Raw genomic sequence first — 17387 nt, 5'->3', positions numbered from 1 at the left:
CCTTTTCTAAAACAGTCACACCAACCCAGGTGATGAGCACTTCTGCCTTGGAAATGCCTCGTGATTATGCTGCTCCCAGGGAATATACAGGTGAAATGGGAAATCTCCTTTCCTAGAGCCACCAGCTGGCAAATGCCCTAAGCACCATAAATACAGCGGGTGGCTCTACAGCCAGCTCATATTTTGAAACAAGGTAGCTATCAATGATCCACAGGGAGAGGATAGAGAAACACCTTGTGCATGGACCCCACACCAGTGCAAGGTAACTGGCTGCCCCAGTCTCAGCGGGAACAAGACAGTTGTTATCACGTGGCAGAGCAGGCCACGCACACCTGAGAAGCTGCCATTGCAGCCCAAGTCACCTACAGCATGCTACAGCCACCAGGACTGGCAGCAGCCAAGCAGGAGGTCTGAGGATCATTTTGCTGCAGGGGACTAAGTTCCGCCAGAGACCCAGTTTAGATAAGTAAATCCTTTTATCAGAATCCAGATTTGATTCTGAAATGAACTGCAAAAAGCGTGTCAATGTGGCATCAGTAACAGAGAGCCTATTTAGAAATTATTCAGGAAAAATAAACAGATTAGCGCACAAGCCCAGCTCTCCAAAATAACCATGATTCACTTCTGTTTTTTTTCTAAACAATTAAGCTGGCTGTTAAATAAAGGATATAATTCCAACATTGTTCTGGGGTGTGTGGAACTAAATAGTTCTCTTTATTGAAGAAGAAAAGTTTTCCTCAACAATTTCATGTAGCAATGCCAACTTTTTCTGGTGTATCATTTCTTCAAGAATATTTGAGGGGGTGGGAGGGGAAGGAAGAAGAAAATCCTACAACTAAAAACAAACTAAAACCAAACCACTTTAGAGCTAACTCCATAGTACAAAACTCTTGGCTGTGCTACTTTGACCTGCTTAGTTGGCAATGCTCCGCCCTGGGTGGCTACATTTTAATCGCTCTGAAGTAACAATTATTCTGAATGAATAATCTCTCCACGCTTATGAGAGGTTATTTCTAATCATCATTTTATAAATTGAAGATAATTGGATAGATTTTTCAAGTTACACTTGAAATTATTCACGAAGGTACCTCTAACTTAATTAAGAAGCTGTAAAGGTAGAACACTTCTTAAACAGGAGGAACTGGTGGCAAAAGAGCAGACAGTCGTAAATGCATATACAAGTTGCCTTTTCATGACATGAACAAAACATGTATTTATAAATTCAGACTGGACCAGAGACAATCCTGGAATTTCAATTTAAAGAGAATTACAAAAAATAGCTTTAATTACTGTGAGACTCTACTATGAACCCTACATTGAAATCATCTTGATTTGAAACTAAAATATTAGGTTTATGAAACTCTGTTGAGAAACCAGTATTTCAATTTTATTTGGGCAGAACACTCAGCCCTCTTACAACCAGTACGAATATCAAAGAATTCAATTGCTTGATTAACAAATGAATCCTTGTACAGGAAATTTTTAGTCTGCACTAGTACATGCTTTTTTAATTTTACTTCATAGGGTCTGTCCAAACTATTATATGTCTCTGTTTCATTTGGAAATTGCTATAGTACCCCACACTATTAACTGTATAGCAACTATCACTTATTTGTGTATCTGTCCAAATTATGAAACATGCAAGATGAATTGACCCCTCCAACCCCAAAACAGCTTAAACTCATAGAGATGGAAACACCATACTTAAAACACCTACCTTCCCTTTCCAAGAAGTTTCACAAAATAATCACAAGAAAAATACAAAATCCATAAAACTTAATAGATCTTAAATTTATACTGCTATGCAAAGTATAATTTACCAGTATCAGTATCTTAACCAAATAACTCTAAAATATAAAGAAATACAGAAAATATTTGGGTTAAGTACCAATGATGGGATCAATTCCAAAAACATACTAAACATTGGTAGTATAATTAGTATTCAATAAGTTGTCTGTAAGATGAAATAACCTAAGCTTTAGAATGATGTTCTTTGCTTGCCCCCATTATGCCTGTTCTCTGCTAAGTAAGGCATGTTGTAAAATACCACCATCAGCATCAGTGTGAAGGAAACATTTTCAATTGGTATTGAACAACATACATTATAAAATGGAACATGTTAAAACAGTTATGAAACAGAGTAAAACAAATTATGAAGACATGATATTGGCAAGTGACAGTTCCCTCCTGAAAAGGACAATTACAGAAAAAGAATAGATTTTTATTTCAGACGCCAGAAAATCCTGGATACATCTATCTGCCAAGTAATAAGCAGCAAGGTACTTTCAGGCATTATTAGTTATTCAAATTCCTTATTTGAATAAAGGAAATTAGTAGCTATGAACTTCCCTTTTCAACCTACTAACTTGTGCATTTCTTGATGATTCCTTGGTTCTATATAAAGAGGTTTTATTGCAGGGTAATGCCAGCACTTTAAAAAAAAATTACAAATTTGCATTCAAGTGCACAGGAGGAGATATTTCAAAAAGGTTACAAAGTCCTCTCAGTGAAATTATACAAGTTGATGTTATGTATCTGCTTAAAAAGAAATGCAAGGATTTATTCTGTAAATAAAATCTTTTGCTGATGTTTTAAAGCAAAATATCTGGGGATCAAAAAATTGTCTCATGAGAAGGCTATTTTTGCTCAAGTCAGTAAGAAGCTGCAAGCCCAGAAGAGTAACACACAAGAAAATGCATGACTAGAAATTGAGATCTTTCTCTGTATTTGTGGGTATAAAGCACTGATCCTTCTTTAGTAGCTTTGCTTAGTAGCACAAGTTAATAAGTTTTGGTCTGCGATCACCCCATCTAAGAGAACAGATTACTCCTTGGAAGAAAGAGAAAAGAGGGTGTTTCCTGTTTGCTTTTTTTATTTGTTCTAAACAAAGGTCTTTTGACACTGATTTAAAATCATCTCTAAAAGATGACGTCACAATCAAGATTTTTACAGTCCACAAAGATAGCCTTGTGTCTACAAAATTTGACTAACTTTTAGTAGGACATATCTTAACTGAAGACATTTAATCAGGATTAAATAACATGAAGTTACAGGCTATTTAATTCTGTTCCTTAACATTTTCATGTTTTAAGATAAACTAATGGTATGGGCATACGAGCCAACTATCATAAGACAGATTAGGGTATGAATAAAACAGCTGAAGAAACTACATGCAATCATACTATTTCCATTGATGAAAACAGTAGCCTGTCCTTTGTTTCTACCACAGGGTAAGAAGGTACACCAGAGTAGCCAAGAACTGTAAATTCACACCTTTGCTCACTTCAAGTTAACATGTTTATGTAGCCAGGTCTTTCATTTTCAATTTAAAGTGTTGTTTAATTAATGAATTCACTCCTCATTTCCCCAATTCTCTCCCTATTCATCCTATAAACATCCTTTAACAACAAAGCATGTTTATATTTGAAAAAGCCTTCCATCTCCATCCTTTTTTTTTTCCTTTGATTTAATGGCTTGCTATCGCCTACGAATGACATTAAAAAAAACTGTGGTTCAGACTCTACAATTGTAATCCTTCAGTCAAAATAAAATAAGGCCCTTTCTTTGTCCACAAAGTTTGATCTCAGCAGAATCTTACAGGAGCTCGAATAGCCAACGCTAAGTGGAAATGAAATGATAGACTTCATAGGGACAAAGCAAGGTGCTTCAACAGCAAATAGCCAAGACAGTAAACAGATATCTTCACGTGTAGCAATGGCCAACAGCTCCCACACATAAAACAGGACACTATTACTGGGTACGAAAAGAAACACATGCTAGGGGGGCAGAAGTTGATGACTGGTAAGAACAGCACAGATGGGCAGAGATTAACCTCACAGCTCACACATCTTAGCCAGATTCATGATGCTTCTCTTGTTTCCAGGCTGCCAGACTGCATCTCAGGTATGTATCACATTTTTCACCAGTATTAAATATTAAATGTAGTCTAAAAACTTCAAGAAGCAGAAAAATTAGCAAACTGGGTTAAGGAGTTAGCATAATCTGCAATTGCCAGATAGAACTTTTCAGACACAGATCAGTTCAGGACTTTTTAACATTATAAAAGAAAGCATATATGTATCTCTGCAGCCATAGTATCAATATTTGAGGCTTTATGGTGTCAGTCCCCAAGCATAAGAGAAATCAGTGGTACCGAAACTGATATGTTCCCATTATAACATCAGCTATTTTTTACTGCCTTCACCAGTCTCTTAAGAGAGGTTGTCAGACAAAAAAGCAAAAAGGTGATTTTTTACTTTCCAAGAAATTCAACCTAATTCTCCCATAGAGAGCTCCCAGAGAACAGCTCTGGCCCAGTGACCTCCTCTGCTTAGAATGAGGTGGAGAGGGGACTGGGGGAAACACTGTGGCTTTCCAGAGCTTCCCCCAAACAACGCACAGTACAAAAGCACAGACAACTGAACAGTGCTCAGACTCTACAGGAAAGAACCTGGAACACCAAACTTATCAGCACTCCCTGATGTCACCCGCTATAACTATTCTGGGGGATCTGTCAATCAACATATCTTGTGAACCCACATTAAAGATATTTCTGCCCTTCTTGTTTGCAAAGGAGACTATGACACCACTCTACTAAAAACAGTATAAAGCAGGACAATCTATAGCTCCAAGACACTTCAGCATACATTTAAACAGAGGCTGTTTAGTAACATGAACACAGTTTTGCATGAGCAGAGCTTAGAGAATAACCAGATATAACAGGAAATAGAAACCAAAGAGAGAGGGGAAAAAAAGAAAAAAAAAAAAAGTATAAAACTGTGCAACCTTCCATTTTAAAGCAGAGACTCTCCTGAGTATTTGTCCTGCCACGACCAAAACAGACACACTCACAACTAGATTTTCTTCAGATCAGTATGCCTCTTGCAAGGAAAAGTCTATTGTAAAGATAAGACCCTGAGTTAAGATACTAATTCAAAACCTGATCGAGGAAAACAGAACACAAGAATTCAAAACTTACCTTTTCCAAGATGAATTTATTTAAATAAGGCATATAACCCTGATTGGAAACTGGTCCTTCATCATCATCCCTAAAGTGCTCTTCCAAGGCCACTGGGTCATGGGGAACATTCAACACTGTGCACAAATTGTGAGAGAGGACCTAAGAACAGAACAGAAATCAGTGATACCACTGTTGACCTTAACTCCATTGCATTTCCTCCACAGGAGATCTGTGACTCCTGAGACTGCACAGAAAGTGACACCTTCTTGTCAGCAGGAGTTTTGCCCTGCGTATTTTTGTCAGAAGGCAAAATATAACTTAAAAAGTCAATTCCCAAGTATTCAAATGCTTCACACGGTTACACTTTTACAAAAGCACTGTGATTATAACAGGTTCTTTACTACATAGGTGCAAACATACCTACAGAAGCTACCCTTTGTATGCGTATACTAACGCATCTGAAAACCTGAAATATGCCAGAACACCAAAGTAATATTTACACAATGAAATTAGACACTTGGGGGAAAATGACTAGCAACCTCTAGCCTTTGAAATTACAAATATTCATTATTTAGTGAAAACAATTAATGAAAAAAACAGTTCAATTTGTTCCTTTAGTTTACAAAGAAATGACCATTCAAATTAAATGCTTGCTTTTTGACTACTTTTCAACATTCACACTGTGTTTCAGTTGGTAGAGGAAAAGCAGCATCACAAAAAGGGGAAGGGTTTAGATGTGCTTCTTGAAAGTTTTATTTTAAAAAAGTATTTGCATGAATTATGTCAAGAATTTAATGCCCACCACCCTCAAGTCTTTCTTGAGAAATGACCTTCAAGAAGAGGCTACATGCTTGATTAGTTTTAAGGAAGTACAAAACTACTGAAAACTGACTGGTAGTCAATGCGCCTTAAGTTCTTCAACTTAGGCCGAGTTTTGAACACACAAACTAACACCTTGGTACCAATGACAGGAACACAGAACCTGAAGAATAGCTATTTCTGTGCCACTAGCACATTTATAAGACAAGGTGACCCTCCTTTTGCTTTTCACATGTTCCTGTGAGTCAGGTTAGTCCCGTGACCTGCTCCCTAACAGGCCTTAGACGTGCTGGCATTGAGGACCTCTCACTCTTTGGGATGATGCAGGGCTAAGCCTCTACAGACTATGCACTACCTACTGGATCTGGCTAGAGAATTTAACCTCACATGTCCAAGAATGGGCTGCATTACAAAATGTCATGAAGTAGCAAAGGCAAAAATAAAGAAAAAAAATTATGCAGAAGTAAAACAGACTGCATTGTTAAAAATACATGTTGCTTCTTGCATTTTTTTGGATCAAAAACCAGTGAGGATAGACTGCAACTGAATGTTTGGTACACTTTATTTTTTCACTGTGTGGTGCATAATTCAAAAAAACAGAACCAGATGAGGCAGAGAGAAAGCAGTAGAAAAGGGGTAGCTGCAAAGGAAGATTAAAGTCTTCAGAGCCTAGAAAAACAGACATATGCCACACACACACAAAATCTGCTTTTTTCCAAAATAAAACAAATCTCAATGTAAATTTACTTTTCTTATATATGCTAGGAGACATGCAAAGTCTAAGCACTAATTAGCACAAAAATCTCCAAAGACATCCCAAATATCAGTTCAGGGGACCATTCCTCTACACACACCTCCAAAGCTGCATTTTCTTTTAGAAAAGCACCCATTTCCATGAGAAATATCTATTTTCTTACTTGTAAGCTAAAATTAAGCCACTAGGTCTAGCCACATGCAAAAATTTAAGAACAGAAAAACAAGAGCACCAGCAATATTACAAAAAAGCTGTATTTTCCAAAGCAGTAAAATTGTATTGATAAATTTTCCACATTTCACACTTCTCTCCATCAGGGGTCTATTCCCCTTCAATGTATCCTTATTTTTAACAAAAAAAATAAATCAAGCATTTGAGTCTATGCGATTTACATGTGGGGGGAAACTGTATTATAATGTTTCCCCCTCTATTTAAGGCTTCCGTTGTTATTTATGGAAGATGGATGGATTCTTGAATTTCTGTGAGATAAAGGTGAACTCAGTTTTGCAACTAAGCTGTAACTCATACAAATATTTTAAAATGTAACTGATTTATGAGATTATTATCAAAGTTACTTAAATTCTCAATAAAACACTTCCTCACTGTGTACTTTCTACCTATTTCTCTTCCCTCCTTCTTAGCTTTCTTGCTGTGCTTGGGCTGTCAGAAACCTGTGTGGTTTCAGCACCAACCAGCTAATTACCATGAAAGAATGCCACTTTCAATCATTTTCTAAAATCCACCTTATCTGCGATCTCTCCTATGCCCAGTGCTCTCTTTTCATAACTCAGGAAATTCCTCAATGCCTGCCAAAGTTTGCCATTCTTTAACACGGCCAAGCTCCAACTGAATTCTTCAGCTACAGGTTAAGCTTGAAAAATTCTGCACTGAGTTCTCATTTTGTTTTGTTTTGTTTAAATCACATTATATGGACAATCATACAAGCTATTTTAATGATCTATATATATATATATATTAAAAAAAGAGTAACAGTTGAGAACTAGTTTAATTAGGGTACAAAAAATTGCCTTGTCTTGCAGAAGCCCTGTCAATCATGAGGAAGTTTTCCACCCGTAAGGATTATTCTCCCCATGTCCACATGGTTGCTAGGCAGCTTTTTCTTTCAGCACTTAATATGCTCTGGATGCCACGTTCAACAATCTACCTTCACGCCAGAGCCAGCTCCTACCCTAAGCCAGAAATTGTCTCTCTGTGCTGCAAGCAAATGGATACACCAATGGTTCCCAAATTGTAGTCTATGAGACTACACAGTGTGGCCTGCAAAGGGTCCACAAAAACAGTGCGTTATTGGCACTATTTTTCCATTTTTGATTAAAAGTTTCATAACAAAGATGCCTAGTGGTGCCCAGGAAATACTGAAGTTTGTCAGTGTTTTGCCACTCTTGCTGCAGGTAATCAGATGAAAGAAGAAAGCTGAACACCAAAGGTTCAGAAAGTGCTGTGGCACCTTGTTACAGACTTTGGATTTACTTTATTTATTCCCATTTTCATGCTGCTCAACCTGGAGTACCAAACGCCAGCACAACTCTGCTTCTCCACAGCTGCTCCCCTCTGAACTCTGATCTTCCAAGATGTTATCTTCCAAAACTTGTAAACACATCCTGAATTGATACCATCTGAGTAGTTCCATTTAACCTTGTCCATAAAACTGATCTGCATTTCTAAAAGGGAGAGAAAGGTCTGCTAGACTATTTATTGCTCACTGACAAAAATTTGGCCCAAATCATAGCATGACCCTTAACAGAAGAGATTAAAGGTACAGTGGCTATCGACATTTTCTTCAGTGCTTTTTTCTTTTTCCTTTCCATCTTTCAGGGGGGTCTTCTCCCTCCCCACCTCTTTTAAAGATTTTAAAATGCTGGTGTTACAGAAGCTGACAGCTCCATTCAGTGGCTCTGTGTGGGTTCATTCCAAGACATTCTTGGCTCATCTCTCTCCGAAATCCATGTCAGCAGCTAGCCAGCCAAATAAGCCTACTCACAAGTAGTTTCCCTTTTCCTTTTTTGATCAGTGTGGACACCATCACCACGTAGACCCATTAGCACAAGCACAGGGTCTTTTCAACCAGGGTATGTCTAAGCATTCAGTTTCTTGCTTTGTAACATGTCTAAGAGACAGCCTTCTTATCCATCCATATAGCAGACACTTTATTCAGACTTCTCATGGTTAACATCTGGGTTTCCGCGGTGTCCTCTTTTCTGGCCCTGAAGAGTGCAATCATGTGCATGTTTTGACAGCTCAGAGCCGTGAAGCTAGGGCCACTCTCCTTGCCTCTGCTGCCATCAGCCCACCACTCGGTTCCTTCATTTGCTCCCCCTTCTCTAGGACACTCACAGATCATTTGTCATCATTTTCAACAACCTCACCCTTCCTTTTCCCCTCATCACCAAAAAGCTTCCTTTGGACCCCCATGATACACTGGTGCCATTTTGCATATGCTGAATTGTGGTTGGAAATGCCTTTCTCTTTTATGGCTTCTGACACTTAGGAAGAGCTCTCAGTAAATATCATGGATCTAATAGGCCTTTCTTCAACTTGTTCTTTGAAATCAGTTGACAAAACCCTCAACAACAAAGGTTAAACAGGCTACTGATCTACTGAAAGCCGCTCCTCTCGAGCTCAGTAACACGGCCCCATTGGACCAGTCGTTTCCTAATGCTCCCCCTCGTTCACTCTACAAGCTCTCTTCATCTGCAAACTCTTCCGGATGTGTGGCATCCCTCCGTGGTGCATTTGCACAGCACCTAGCACCTTATCACCAGGATTCCCAACTGCTACAATACTACAAATGCATTTGATTCCAGTTAATAACGTAACAGTACAACTCTCTCATAATGAGTCATAATGACTAATTTCCTACCATCCTTCAATGTTGTACAAAGTCAATTGTCTTACCGGGGTCCTGCCCATTCATCACAGATTCTCAACCTTTCCAGTTCTTTACTGCATTGTTCAAGGTCTTCCTCTCTATTTGGACAGTCCCTCTTGCTCCTGATTACACCATTCTTCCTCTTCCCACCAACTACTGACTTCCCACTTAGCAAAAAGGCAAAACAAAGATAAGAAGCATAATAAGCCTATATCATCCTACATACAGTTAAAGACTAGTTTACGTTTTCTACACTTGACTAGTAACTTTGGTCATCCACATTTTATGGGCTCGAATGAGACTGGATTTTCACAAGATACTCACCACCCACATTCTGCAGCTATCAAATCAGGAATCCAAGACTTTGAAAATCTAGCCCAATGGTAGCAAACAAAACACAACAAGAATGGCCAACTAGCTCCACTGCCAAAACACAGACAAATCACAAAGCATTGCAAGGAATAGCTTCCAGAAAGATTTTAAAAATGATTTGATATGTATTATTTCCAAGATCCAGTCATGCAAATATACTACAAGGCTGCTAAGTGTATTGACATTTAAAACTATAGTAAGTGTTTCAAGATCTGGCTAGAAAGCAGGCTGAATGTTGACACATCAGAGAAGCTTTCAAAATAAGTCAATTTTAAAATTGCAGATTGCAAGAAAGGTGAATCTAAGTTAAATATAGGAACACAAGTATTTGCATGTAGCTCGTGTTAGAACCATGACAACAGCTATAATTGCATCCACAAAAATTATAACTTTAACCTTGCTATAGCATTGTTGGAAAGTGCTCCTGAAATACACGAACAAAATAATGATTGTGTTCATATGTAAACATATGATTTTAGATACACAACAGAACACATATTTCTGCTGATGTAAAAAAAAAAAAAAAAAAGGATGAAATCTGCAGCCATTGTAACATTAAAACTTCTAGAGATTACTGATTAGAAAAAAAAAATCAGTGCACACTGGAAAAAATATTCAAAATTACACAGAGGACTGATTTTGCTGTCTTTTCTCTTAGTAAGTCAGACAAAGGATACGAATGGATAAAGGACATCTCATGAAATCCTTATTATTCCAAGCAAGTCCCAGTTTTTCCTCCAAGACTTTGTTCCATCTCCAGACTAAGGAACAGAAAGAATTTACTTGGCTTCATCATTTTGCTCTAGATATATTAAAAATAATGCATGATTTAAACCCTTCATGGTAGGGTCTCAGCTGCATAACACACATTGATTTTTCTCATAGTATTTTAGTACCATTTCATGAAAGTGATTCATTTTCACAGGAGGACCAAAGATCACTCTCTAAAGAAAGTTATTTCTAGTTTCTCTACCTAACAAACACCACATTATAGTTAGGCCCTTCTGTGTGATATGATCGCAATACCTTATACTGGATTATACAACCCAAAGATCCAGTCTCAATAAGTTTTCTTATTTTTTTTTTAGAGTGATGGGGTGACAGTTCAGCAAGTTACAACATTTTCATGCTGTTCTCAGAAAACAAATAGATTTCTAACAAACTTTTCAATAACAGAAGTTTCACTAAGTTATTAAGCAATTATTTCTAATGCCACAGATCTCTACTAATTCATTGATCTCCAAGCCTCACTGCCAGCTTATATAGGCACTACATCTCACTTGTGGTAACGCGGACGAAAAATGCAGTATTGTGAAATACCTTCTCCATGCAATATAGCTGTAAATCACCTTGTTGGGAACCTCTTTTTTGCTGTTCTGCCTACCCCTTCTGCTGCGTCAGGTGGAGCTACTGCCATAATAGCGCATTTTGTCTCTGCAGTAGGACTCTCAATTTGACGCTAGCATTTACCATTTGCCATAAAAAGTCTACAAGAGAAGACTCCCTATCCCCTCCCACGTTTCCTGAAAACTAGTTCTTGGTGGCCATACGGAGCAGCCTCATTTCAGATTTGCTTCTCCATTCCCAGATCCTCCACTTGACACTTCCCTCAGGAGCATTTACATAGTAGGGAGACCTGCACTAAGACCCATTATTTTTTCCCCTTCTGTCTCTCACACAGACAGCATGAAACATCAAAACTGTTTAGGAAGATATTTGGTGGGTAATAAGGGGACAGGTTTAATTTCCTCTCTCCTTTTCATTTTTTACCCTTTTTAAACACAAGCATTTGTAGACATAGGAATCTATTAAAGACAGCAAAACATGACAAGACAGGTACCATCTGTGCTTTGGTTGCAAATACAACTGTTGCTCTAATCCAGCTAGTTCAGCCAACAATCTTAGAGAAGAAATGACAATACAGTCATCAGAGCAAGCTGTACAGACCCATCAGGATCCTGACCTCTTATTCAACCATTTAATTCACCCCAGAGCCTGCATCACTCAGCTTCTTCGCCGACTGACACGCCAACGTGTGCGACTGACACACCTCCTGTGTGAGCGCACAAACCAAGGCGGCCCATCCAAGGTGTGGTAGCAAAACAGGAAAACAGAATTCCTTTAAAAAACATGCGTCTCTGCAATCTATTTAAGTTAGTCCTGCAATACTACAACAAAAATACTCACTTTCATGACACTACAGACTACGAAGGCCACGATGGGCCCAGGGCTTGCACTCACTTTTAGCCTGAGCTCACAGCCAAGTCTGGCTTTTATCCTCATCCCTGCTACACACAGCTTCGGGCTGGGTGAGGCGGCATCGCACGCTCCTATCACTCGGGGTGGAGAAAAGGAGAAGAGGGATGGGCTGCTCGCAGCAGCCAGCGTGTTGCAGGCACTTATCGCACAGTGCTCCAAGCGCAGCTCACGAGCAGCTAGCCAGATCGCTCTTCACAGCACCGCCACGGCCACTCCCGCTCCCCGAGTTAGACCCGTCAAGTGCTCCAACTTCAGCTAGCCGCCGCAGCTAACGCAAGCGCTCAGCAGTGAGCGCAACGACCTCCTGTCTCAAACGTCAACAGGTGCCGCGCTCTGATTCCAAAGGTTTCCCTGGAGAGACTCCCGCTACCAGTCCGAGGCGGAGGCAGTGCGGCGGCGCGGAGCGGAGCGGGGCCGGGCCGGGGCGCTGCGCTGCCCGGGAGCAGCGCCCAGCGGGGGAGCCTCCCCACGGACCCCGGCCGCCCCGCTCCGCGGCGGGGCCTCGCGGCCGCCCCGCGGCGGCCGGCGCCAGGAGCACGCGGGGGCCCGGCCGCGGCGCAGCCCTCGCGCAGACCAACCGCCTCGCGGCGCCCGCAACGGTCAGTAACGGCCACGCGCCGCGCCGGGAGGGAGGGGGAGGGGGCCGCCCCGCCGCGCTTGCCTTGAGCTGGGACTTGGAGACCTTGCCGCTGCGGTCGAGGTCCAGCGCGGTGAAGGCGTGCCAGATGGACTTGAGCAGCTCCTCCTTGAGGCCCACCATGGCCGGCCCGCCCGGCGCCGCCGCCGCCGCCCCGCTCCCGCCGCCGCGGCTCCTGCGGCGCCTCTGCGCGCGCCTCGCCCGGGCCGCCGCCCCGGCCCCGCCCCGAGGCCGGCCCGCAGCCGGGCCCGCCCCGCGAGGCAGGGCGGCCCGCGCCGGCGGCGCCTTCCCGCCGCCGCCGCAGCGGGGAGCCCCCGCGCCAGCGGCTCCCCCCCCCCCCCCCGGGAAGCCGGAGCCCCCGCGCCAGCGGCTCCCCCCCCCCCCCCCCGGGAAGCCGGAGCCCCCGCGGGCAGCTGCGCCCGAGGCCAACCAAGTGGCATTAAAATCACTCCGGGGGCCTTTCCAGGGCCGGCCTGGTACAAAACACCCCCACGGGGAAGCAGCTCATTCCTTCTTGTTTTGAACCTGCCCCGTAAGATAACGCAGCCCTTCCTAAAAATTGTAGGCTCAGTACAGGCAATGGCGAGAGCTAGCAGTGCTGTGTGACCTTCGATGGCTCGAAATTCCCGGTGCTTTCCAGCAGAGCCTGAACACTATCTTCCCCTTATTGATAGGGGTAGTTGCATATAGTCAAGAAGTGGAAAGAAGTTAACGCTGCAAGGTACAGGGCTTTGAATACCCCACAGTACACAGTTCCTGGTCAAGTGCTTTTAAAAAAAAAAAAAAAAGTAATTTAAGACACCTGACAAACAAGAAAAAGGCTGGTCTTAGCTTTTGTTAAATTTTAGCCTCCATTCAACCCCAGCATCAGAACAAAAAAAAGAATAAAGTTGTACACCACAAATATTTTTTGGTGTTCACTGTAGGAGTTGCTTTTAATTTTCAGGTATAATAAAATCACAAAATGAGCAATTTCTACACGTGAGACCCTGAAAACTAGAGTTATCCAGAGATTTCAGATGATGATTTTTATTCTCTAGTATCCTCTTGTTAGCTTAGAGCAAACAAAAATAAATTAAAAAAGTATTCTAACAGTGCAGAAACATAGTCTTTCAGTAGCACAGTGAATAGTCAGAAACAACCTGCCTTGTTCACAGGAAGTATCCTAGCAGCTCCCCCCCCCCCCCAATTTTTCTTAACCCATTTCTCCCATTGTGGATTCTGAAGTCTTGAATACACTAACAATTATTTATGCTGTCTCCTCAAGATGGATGGTACAAGTTACACAGTTAACATCTACTAAGATTCTTGAGGAAATTTAATTAGCCTGATTTGCCAACATTATGGCTGCTGATGGTGCTAGAAACACATATAATCTTGAAATACATTAGCATTTCTCCATTTTGAGTGACCACAGCTATTTCTCTTAAGCAGGAAGGAGGCAAATTTTGTATATGCCAATAACCCACCAAATTATCTTATTTGGTAGCTGAGCAGCCACACGCTTGTCAGTAAATACAGAACATCTCCATTAAAGTGCACTAAATACAGACATGATCTGTAAAAATGTCACTCTGGAAAAGCAATTTGGAAATTTGGACCCTTATCCGTGTTGTACAGAAGTCTCCTCAGGGCAGGGACTTTTCCATTTTGCACAGAGTTCAGTGAGAGATTATATATAATTTTTGTAAAAAAAAAGTGAAAAATAAAAACAAAATTCCCCACAGAAAGTAATTGTAATGAAAAACCCTACATGCTTCTTTTTTTATTTTTGCTGGTTTCTGTTATTTAAGTTACATATGCTTAAATCCTTTGCCAGAACAGGACTTGTTTTCCATATAAACAGTTTTATTCAAGTGAGCAGGGTTATAACCCATGTTTAAATGTTTCTTTAAAATTAAGTTTGCATAAGCATCACCTACTCCAGCTTCTGCTACATTAATCAAAAAGGTACTTAAAATTATGTATTAAGTTAGTACATGATTTTATATACACATATTCATTTCAGATTTAAGTTTTTCATAGCATTGCACTAATTGAGCAAAAACAAACTGAAATTCTTTAGTCTAGACACAAACTTGCACCCACTGAACAAAACCTTTTTTTTAATATTTACAAAAAAAATAAAAATTACAGGTTTACCTGCATCTACACCAAAAGTGTATCTGTATGGTATATTTTAGGTAACTCACCCATTTTAGCCTACTAGTCTGGATATTTGCATATCAAACATTTTACAGGCAAAACCTTTTAAGGTAAGATTGACCTATAATTTGTAGATCATTAACAGTAATCACACTTAACCACAAAGTCCTTAGCAGCACTACATAACAAGCTTGAATTTCTCACATTATTGATAATACAAAAATAAATTCTGATGCAACTTAACATACTTCTGCTTTTCTTGAAAGTTCTCTGAAAGCTCAGCAGCTTTATTTCAAGCCTGTGCTTATTCTCATCTTGTTTGCTCAGTATGGCTAAAAACAGGACTGATGGATGGTTGGGAGACCAGGTAGGGAGAGTGGCTCAGTCTCAGAGCAACTCAACCTTTCATGAGGGAGCTTTGGTTAGACCCTGCTGAGTTCAGCCTTAAGAGGTCAATCACTTTTCTCCTCCTCCACCCCCTAACCCCCCCCAGAAGCTTAATTACTCTTTTTTTAGCCAAATAATAAGTATTTGCCAGGTAGATTCTAATCAGAAAAAAAGATTAAACATTTGAATTGTCTTTTTTTTTTTTTTTTTTTTGCCACGGGGGCACTTAAATTGCCATGGAGGAAAATATTTGGATACACCAGCAACTTACAGTTTTGGCTCATTATTACCCCGGAGAAAGCATTCTTGAACTCTGGCTAGAACAGTGCTTTTCCTTCTCCACAACAGAGTTAAACTGAAGCAAACAGGAAAAAAAGACCATATAAGCCAACTTTGCAGCCTTCATTGAATAAAGTTGTTTCCACTATCTGTCATTTCACATAAATGTTTGATTAGTAAATAAAAATAAGACAAATACCAGTGTTAATGATCAACACGTTATACTTTCGGAGCAGATTAGTCCTATCCCAAAATATCTCAAGAAAGTACAGGGAGAGGAGATTTAAAGAACACCCCAATCAGTAAGCATATTCATCATTATACAATAACCTGGTCCTTTTATTCTGCATTTGTATTTGACAAGTTATTTCTCACCAAGGTTACAGAATTCAGCACAGCACAGAACTCCTCCTCCTTTCTGCAAGTAAGGTAGCTGTGGCAATTAAACCCCAGGTGTGCTGCATTAACCACCTGATGCCATATCTTGGGAGGTGATCTGCACAGAGAAGTGGGCAATGGAAAAGCCATGTAAGCAAGGTCAGTGTAGAAACCAATCAATAAATATTAGCCAGCTGTCTACAAGACCAAAAGACTATGATCTCCTTTGTTAAGGCATGGAGCAAATATCCAGGAGACTTGACCCTAAACATCTTGACATCTAAGTAGTCAAGAGTGAAAAGAGGCAAAAGAAAACAGAGGTAGAAGGACTGAAAGTAAACAAGCAGCAGTGACTGGTGAGACTGCTAAAAGTCAGGAATAGGGGGTATTTCAGCCATGCCCCCCCATCTCAGTCTTGCAGAACATCTTGCCTCAAATATGTTCATTAATGGCACATTTGTGTCTGTAAATCAATACATAAACAAGATCTTTTTCCATCTGCTTCTATATATGCAGAACATGCAGAATCTTTCTCCTTGCATAAGTAAGAATGTTAAATCAGTAACAGCAGCAATTTCCATTAGCCCACCTATCTTGCAGTTACCATGGTAAGGCAGAGATGATAAATTAGAGTTAGGCCAATTGTTCCACTTTTAGCTTGGGTCAAACAGGAAAATCAATTTAGATTAGCATGATTATTCAGGTATCATGCTAAGTGTTGATGCTACCTGTTAGAAAGGAGTCAAATTATTGGGGAAAACAAAGATCTTTGAAACTGATTCTACAGATTTTGCAAGAGTATCCAGATTCTAATTTTTTTAAGGTTGTACAAACTAGGTCTCTGAGGAACATGTCAAGCAGTAATAAATTGCTTCCTTTAATAAGGCATGGTAGTATTCTCTCCTTGGAGGACCTCCATTTTCCATACCCCAATGCCATTAGACTTCAGGGGATAGAGTCTTCATCCAGTTACAACTTTTCAAACTCAAACAGGACCGTAAATTCTTGTGTGCTGGCCTGGCCAGTTACTTCTTCCTTTCTCTCCACAGTGTTTCTTCTTTAAAACACAACTAAGAACTTATCTGTCAGGTCAGCAGCCTCCAACTGGGGCAGCAAGCAGTTTTCTCTTAGATAGTTTCCATGTTTCAGTGATAGAAGATAAGCTTTGGGCAGAGAAGTGCTATGCTTTTGACTGCTGCTGAAGTTGAAGGCCATTGATTTAGACCTGAGCCAAAAGTCACTAACTGTAATTAAACATAGAGTAAGCAAGAGAAGGGGTGGGGGGGGAGAAAAAAAAAAAAAAAGGAAAAAAAAAACCACACCCCCCCACACAACAACACACACTACCACACATTCCAGTCTGCTTCTCTGAAGTTACTTCTGCTTATTTCTCAGTTCTGTGCCTTATCTTTACTAAGTGCCAAACTTCTAGTTCCATATCCTGTTATCTTCTGCATCTTGAACAACAAAAAGCATCCCCAGAAGAACATTTTTTGTTTACTCAGAC

At 40.5% G+C, this 17387-nt stretch overlaps 1 protein-coding gene across 2 annotated transcripts in view; it reads right to left on the bottom strand.

Moving 5' to 3' along the window:
* Positions 1 to 12847, bottom strand: part of SWAP70 (switching B cell complex subunit SWAP70) — a 41541-nt gene extending 28694 nt beyond the window's left edge. The window contains exons 1-2 of one of the 2 annotated variants that reach the window (XM_067296113.1): positions 12716 to 12847; positions 4979 to 5119 (exon numbers count right to left, since the gene is read on the bottom strand). In XM_067296113.1, coding sequence (XP_067152214.1) covers positions 4979 to 5119; positions 12716 to 12814 — 240 coding nt within the window. In that variant the 5' untranslated portion in view covers positions 12815 to 12847. Of the gene's footprint in view, positions 1 to 4978; positions 5120 to 9449; positions 9483 to 12715 lie in introns of those variants that run through there. The other variant, XM_067296114.1, reaches the window with a different exon arrangement.
* Between the last annotated feature and the right edge of the window lie 4540 nt (positions 12848 to 17387).

The sequence above is a fragment of the Apteryx mantelli genome, chromosome 4, assembly GCF_036417845.1.
Source record: "Apteryx mantelli isolate bAptMan1 chromosome 4, bAptMan1.hap1, whole genome shotgun sequence".
NCBI classification, from domain to species: domain Eukaryota; kingdom Metazoa; phylum Chordata; class Aves; order Apterygiformes; family Apterygidae; genus Apteryx; species Apteryx mantelli.
Note: the sequence above shows the minus strand (reverse complement) of the source record. Positions and strands in the feature narration are given on the sequence as shown.